At 41.5% G+C, this 7,606-nt stretch overlaps 1 protein-coding gene across 4 annotated transcripts in view; it reads right to left on the bottom strand.

Annotated features, from left to right (window-relative positions):
* The window catches only part of Txlng (taxilin gamma), a 54,465-nt gene extending 48,143 nt beyond the window's left edge, over positions 1–6,322 (bottom strand). For all 4 annotated transcript variants that reach the window (XM_005358774.3, XM_026784713.1, XM_026784714.1 and 1 more), the window contains exon 1: positions 6,193–6,322. In XM_005358774.3, the coding sequence (XP_005358831.1) occupies positions 6,193–6,294 (102 nt within the window). In that variant the 5' untranslated portion in view covers positions 6,295–6,322. The remainder of the gene's footprint in view (positions 1–6,192) is intronic.
* Between the last annotated feature and the right edge of the window lie 1,284 nt (positions 6,323–7,606).

The raw sequence follows: 7,606 nt of genomic DNA, 5'->3' as shown, positions 1-7,606 counted from the left end.
AGCTCTGTAGACCAGGCTGGTCTCGAACTCACAGAGATCCGCCTGCCTCTGCCTCCCGAGTGCTGGGATTAAAGGCGTGCGCCACCATCGCCCGGCACTTGCAAGATTTTTTAATGATGAAATATATAAAAATTCAAAAATAAAATGAAAGGAAAAATATTTGAACAAAATTCAGTTAAGACAAAATATAAATGAGAATATGAATTGCTAATATTAAAGATTATATATCAAATAAAGAGATTATTTTTAAAAAGTGATACCACCTACTTTGCAGAGCTCAGATATTAAAATGTATGAACATTCAATATATCTAATAGTATATGAAATCAGTAAATTTTGATCAAATTCTTTCTTTGAAATTTAACTCTCTGAAAAATATAAAATTTGGTTTTTTAAATATAAAATTTGAAAACAGGTGGTGGTGGCGCAAGCCTTTAATCCCAGAACTCAGGAGGCAGAGGGAGGTGGATCTCGAGTCTGAGGCCAACCTGGTCTAAAAGAGCTAGTTCCAGGACAGCCAGAGCTAAACAGAGAAACCCCTGTCTCAAAAAATCAAAAAAAAATTAAAAATATATATAAAATTTGAGTACTACCTACTTGAAAAAAATTTATTTTAATGAATCTTGTAAAGAATCCAAAAGAGGCTGAGAGATATGGGTCCAGTGGTAGAGCATTTAACTAGTATGCAAAGACCCTGTGTTCTATCCCTAGAAATAGGAAAAGGTAGCCATACAAAAGCAAATCTATATTCTATTTCATGTGGATTTTGTTTCCTACATAAAATTTCTCCAGTCAAGGCTAATAAATGATACACAAAATGGCATATAAGCTACCTTCTAGTCAGGTATGGTAGTGTACAACTGCAATCCCAGTATTCTGGCAGCTAAGATTGGGGGATCACAAGTTTGAGAGCAATCTGGGCTGGGATACACAGTGGGACCTTGTCTCAAAGGGGAAAAAAGGGAAGAAACACAAATGAATATTGCATTCATTATAATATGGAAATGTGAAGATTACTAAAAGGAAGTACTGCCTGTATCTATATGTTCCCATTGTAGCTTCTCCTGTAGACCTAGGTTTTTTAATAGGTCTCCCATTAAAAACATGAAAGCTTATGGGTCAGAGAAATGGTTCAACAGCTATGAGAACTTGCTGCTCTTGCAGAAAAATCTGTGTTCCGATCTCAGCACCATGTCAGGATTCTCCCAACTGCCTATAACTCCAGCTCCAGAGAATTCAATGCCCTCTACTAGCCCCCACATTCTCATGCATATACCTACACACATGCATACAATTAATAATATTTTTAATGAAACCTTAGCAATAGCTAAAATAATGTAACTAGATCACTTTACTTATTAATATCTTTGCCAGAAAAGTGGAAGTTCAACTTCGCAAATGGAGAAAAAAATAAAAATAAAAATTATTCCTTCCTGAACTATATATACTCATGCCCAACCCTCACTGCTTTATCACAGAGATTCTGAGAAGGGAAGAAAATACAAAGCCTCGAAGGTGGATTAGAAAATTAATAGCACCCTAAAAGCAAGAGGATCTGATCGTCCATATATTATTCCTTCTAAACCATATAAAATTTTATATGCCCTACACTACGCCCACTGTCACATCAAGTCATTCCTCACAATAATCCTAATATGGTGTGCACAGCAGCATTCCCACTTTCCGGGCGATGCAACTGAGGCTTGTAGCCTGAGAAATGTGCCCAGGGTTACAAGGCTATTAAGTGGCAGAGAGCCAAGAGTCTTGACTCTAGAACCTACACTATTTACCCACTACTATACTACTTATTACCATAGTATAGATGAAAGGGCACTGGGTTCCAAACTTAGCTTTATCCCTTGGGCAAATCACCTGACCTTACCTAGCAGTGTGTCATCAGTAAATGAGAGCAATGATAGCTGCCCAACTTCTCTATAGCATCTGAGTGATGCTGGAAGAGTTAATGTATTTGCAAACGTGCTATAAGAATGATAGGACATAAATGTAAGGGTTTGGTAAGGTGAATCCAAGTATCATATACTTTTTGTCTTTAAAAGGATTTACAGATCTAAAAATAGTTAAAAATTGTAAAGATTTTTATTTTTAATTATGTGTATGTGGATGGGTATGTGCAAGTGTCCATGGAGGCCCGAGGCATTAGTTTCCTGAAACTGGAGTTACCAGCAGTTGTAAGCCACCCGATATGGGTGCTAGGAATTAAACTCTGGTCCTCTACAAGAGCAGTTGTGCTCTTAATGGCTGAAGCATCTCTTTTGTCCCAAGTCAAATCATCTTTTAACATTCCCAAAAGCAAAACTTTTGTTGAAAACAAAAACACTGAAACATTCAGAAAAGACGAAACTATGGAGACAGTTAAATGACCAGTTTGGTAGCACACTCTAGGCTACACAGTGAGTCCCTGTCTCGCAATAAATATATACATACAGTGACAAGTTGACATGGCATGGTGGCACATGCCTATAATCTCAGCATTCAGAAGGCTAAGGTAGGAGGATCAGTATGGCAGCTTCACAATGAAATACTATCTCAAAAAACAACACACCAGAAACTGGCAAAATAGTTTAGTGGATAAGGCACTTGCTGCCAACCCAAGTTTGATTCCTAGGCATCCCTGTGGTAAATGTCTTCTGACCACCACACATATAATATGACGGACACACACACCTAAATAAATATCATTCAACTAAAAGGAAAAAAAATCAGCTGGGAAGAATGACTAGGTGGAGCACAGGCTACTCTGGACATATGTTATTATATACTTGTCAAAATTTATACATTGTAGAACATCACCAAACCATGTAAACTACGGGCCTAGTCAGTAATAATGTATCTATATTGCTTGAACAATTGTAACAAATTGTAACACATTGCTGCAACATCTAAATAAGGGGATGGGATATGTGTGAGCAGAAATAGAATTCTACTTTCTGCTCAATTTTTCTGTAAATTTATAAACCGCTTAAGTGTCTTGATATTTTTATGATCAACTTTATGAAATAGGAATATGAGTAAACTTAATAGTTCTTTGTTTTTAAGAAATGCCTGTAATATTTAATAATGTATACCTAGTTTCTTAGATCAATGATGACAATATCTTGAAGCCAGGTGTAGTGGCTAACACCTGTAATTCCAGTACTAGTAAAATTGAGGCAAAAGAACAACTGCAAATTTGAGGCTAGCATGGGCTACATAATGAGTTCCAGGTTAACATAGGATATACAGTAAAACTCTGGCTTTAAAAAACTAAGAAAACATCTGGGTGGTGGTGGCGCATGCCTTTAATCCCAGCATTCAGGAGGGAGAGAAAGGTGGATCTCTGTGAGTTCGAGGTCGGCCTGGTCTGCAAGAGCTAATTCCAGGACAGGCTCCAAAGCTACAGAGAAACCTTGTTGGGGGGGGGGGGGAAACCAAAAGAAAAAAAGTAACAAAACAAACAAAAACCCAGGAAACTGCACCACAGCCATATTAAGTACTGGAATACTTGAAATCTGACTAGTATAACTGAAAAAGAGAATTTTAAAACTTTATTTAACTTTAACAAATTGTAGTTGGTCCCAGTGGTACAGCCTGTAATCTCCACTACTCAATCCCTAGTATTAAAAAAATAAGATAGCAACATGGTTAGTACCTATAATACCAGCAGTTTTAAGACAATTCCTTAAATGACACCTAGATATATACTGCAATGTTACCTTTAGAATAAGTCACCCCAAGAGCCCATTCAAATGAATATAGTTATGAAACCATGCTATATTTAACTGAGCAGGTTAAGAGTGACTAGGCACGTGAGCCCAAGAGTTCAAGGCCACCCAGATGAACATAGCAAGATTCTGTCTCTTTTTTAAAAGTGGGTGTAGTAATGCCACTTGTATAGTACTTGGGAGGTCAGCCACTGCCTCAGAAAAATCAGTGACTAGGCAGATGACTTGAACCAGGAACCAACAGAACCCATCTCCAGTTTTCTTCACTTCAGGTCCTATAATATAACCAAATGATAACAAGTCATGTTTTTCAATTCCTCCAGTATTTTAAAAACAACTGAATTTGTGTAATATTATTTCTGATTCCTGAAAAACAAAAGTATAGAGGGTAAGTTAGAAAAAAGAAGTTTTTCTCAGGTTAAAAAACCTAGAATCAATAAATTGAAGATCATAAGTGAGCAACTAAAAATTTTACAGACACAAGATGTTCATTCAATTTTGAACTGAAAATTCAAAAATAATGTTAATTTCTATTCCATTTTATAGTCAGATAGAAACCAAAAGAAAGATTCCCAGAAAAGCATGAGCAAAGTAATATAAAGTAAAAATAAGACAGCAGACATATAAGACCATTCATATACCAGCTATTAACCAGAGTTCTGGATTCAAAGAGTCATTACCTCTTATCCTCATAGTTGAAAATACTAGTTGATTAAACCTTACTTCCTAATTCAATGACTTTTTGTCCTTATTTCAGTGGCATAAAAGAGAACTTATGTCCTCAATTGCAGTGGCTTTTTATCAGAGCTCTCCCCTGGGGAACCTATGAAATCAAACACTGAGATTGGTTCCCCACCCTCAGGGAATAAATGTCCAAAGTGACAGTGTTGAATCCCAAAAGAAAGGTTGGACCACAGCTTCTTTTCCAGTCCTTCAAGCAGCAGATCCTATTTTTATGAGAGACAGAATAACATGAAAATACTTGAACTTAGAGAGAAAAGCACCAAAGGCCAGAGTGGTGGCTCACAGCTGTAATCTCAGCACTCAGGAAACCGAGGCAAGAGAAGAGGCTTGTCTCAAGTCCAAGGCAAGCCTGGGGTACATAGTCAATTGGGGTCAGCCTGCTACAGGGTGAGAATCCATCTTAAAAACCAAAAAAGTGAGGGAGAAAAGGACATGCCCCAAAAAGCCAATTCTTGACATTGCTCAAATGTAAACCAGACCTTTGTTCTCCCTTTTGAAGTTCATGAATCGCATTAGAAAAATATTATTTCGTAACTTCATACAGGAGTGGCTTTTAAGATTAGTCAAATACATAATTAAGTAATATTAAATAGCCCTCAGTGGTCAAGCAGGGTGTCCAACAAGTTGAGCGGTTTCGGTGTGTTCTCCTGCAAGGAAAAAGGTTGGGATTTCCACCTTTCCAGTACCATACGCCCCAGTTCTCAGTTCCTGGGGCCCGAAAGCCCTGTACCCTATTCGTTGTGCAATCGTTGTCAAAACTCCACCCACTGAGCTCCAGAACAAGTGGAATTCTCCCATTCTGAAAGAGATCTCGATTTTCCTGTATCCAGGGAGACACTGAAAACTCCTTGACACGAGTCAAGTAAGGCAAGGGGGAACAAACGGTCCAGCTCTTCTCCTAGATTAAGAAAAGACCAAAACCCAAGCCCAGGAGGCACTCAAGTTTCCACTTAGCAAATTAAAAAGAAAGAAAAGAAAGAGAGGGTAGTAGCAAGAATGAGGAGACTGCTACCAGACGATGATGCTCTTTCCCCAGCATCACCTTCTCATCCTCAGCCTCACACGCAAGGCAAGTCGGTGATGCCCAGGGACCAAGCCCCAGCTGTGGGTCTTGGGAGCCCCGCAGCGTCCCCTGCGTAGCCGCCCGCGCACTGGCGGGGGGGGGGAAAGCTGGGGGGGATGGGGGGAAGGGGCGAAGCGCAGCCCCAGCTCCCGCGCTGTTATCTTACTGCGCAACAGCCTCAGCTCCGAGGCCGGGGAGCACCCCGCAGCGCGCCCTACGCACCTGCTGGTAGCCGAGAGGGCAATCCTGGACCCCGAGGAGCCTCCCCCACCCCACCCCACCGCCTCCACGGGCAGGGGAGTTCCAGTGCAGTGACCACACGGGCTGAGAGAACACCTGACGCCCCGGCCGCACGTGGCTGTCATACCTGAAGCGCCCCAGCCTAGCACCCCTTAGCCCTCCCTGCCCCGGGTCTATCCTGCCCTCTCTCAGTCCCCTACAGCCGAGTGCCCCCAACTCCCAACTGTAGTCCTTTCCCACCCGATCCATTTTAGTCTCACACCCGCACCTGCTCCCAACTATCGTCACCCCTCTGAGGGAAAGGGGCCGGATGTTCGTCCCGTGGCTAAAGGTAAAGGGGGGTAAGTGAAGAGGTAAACCCCGAAAAAGCTAACCCAATCATTCCCGCGACCCAACCCCAACTAAGGCATCCCCTTCACTGACCTTCTGCCTGGGACTGCGTGGCCGTTCTTCCCGTTCGCCCTCAACAACCTCCTCAGTACCGCCGTCTCTTCCCCGCGCTGCCTCCTCAACCGGAGTCGCCATGAGGTGACGGCAGCAGCCAAACAAGCGGCTGGACCAGGGGCACGGAACCTCGCAGGGGCTTCGGCCCCGCCCCCTTTACACCCCAGCCAATCGCATAGTGAGAGTTTTCCACGTGACCGGAGGAGGTTGGCTCCAGAGAGAAGGCAGCTTGATGGGGGTGGGGAGCGTCGAATTCTGGGCTGGGCTTCGGTTAGGGCCGAAGGGCAGACAGAGGCCGCTCGAGTCTGCGCGGACAGGAAAAGGGAGTAGACTACAAGTTCCAGAAGGCTATGCGGCAACAGCTTTCAGCCAGGGATCTGGATAGGGGCGTCCTGGGGAAAAGTACCCGCTGCTCCGCGTGTACAGCCTACTGGGGCTTGTAGTCTCTGAGGGACAATGTCGCGGTACCGGAAGGTAGTCACTATTAACCTACAAGAAAAGTTTTAAAATACTCCAGAGTTTGAGAAAGAATAGAACCAGAGACATTTTTTTGTGTTTCTACTTTTGTTGCTCTTCTTTAGAAATGATTTGTGAATAAAGGACTCTAACCTTGCTGTTTCCGAGGTGGGACGTGTAATCTCAGAATTTGAGACATTGAACACTTGCCCAAAGTACAGTTTCTCTACCAGAGTTCTCACAATGGGTTAACTGTCCAGAGTTCCTTTGGGCTGGAGGCCTGTTCACCTTGGCTGAACTGCTCTGACTTCCAGCACAGTTCTCCACATTGAGTCCAGGATTAATTCGTGTTGAATGTTTCTTGCCTTCTCCGCCATACGTTTTACTAGTTAAAAATGTCAGTGAACTTGGTTTACTGAAACCCTCATTTTCCTTAACATGATGGGAGAAGGTCCTCCCACAGAAATAGTCTCCGTTCTTATCTGATGGAACCAGATCTTCAGTAGCCTAGCATCTAGAAGTCACAGACCATCGTGAAATCCAAACGCTTTTAAAAATAATTCTTTATAAAAATCTGTGCAAAAAATAATAATAATAAAAAAATCTGTGCAAATATACTTTTCCTACAATTGAACACAAAGCAATGATAGCAGGAACCAAAATTTAATAACTTAGGAAGCTTCAATTTAGCAAATTCTTAGGGCAAAACAGTGTTGGATTTGTTATTGATGTTTGTTTGGGGGTTTCCATTGTTTTTTCTTTTTTTATTTGTTTGTTTTATGATACTTGTGATCAAACCAAGAGTCTCATGCATACAACACCAGCACTTAACCAACCTCTGAACGACAGTACAACTCAGTTCGATTGAGAAAATTCTTAATGTTTTTTATTATTATTATTATTATTATTATTATTATTATTATTATTATTTGGTTTT

This window comes from Microtus ochrogaster, chromosome X, assembly GCF_000317375.1.
Source record: "Microtus ochrogaster isolate Prairie Vole_2 chromosome X, MicOch1.0, whole genome shotgun sequence".
Lineage (NCBI taxonomy): Eukaryota > Metazoa > Chordata > Mammalia > Rodentia > Cricetidae > Microtus > Microtus ochrogaster.
Note: the sequence above shows the minus strand (reverse complement) of the source record. Positions and strands in the feature narration are given on the sequence as shown.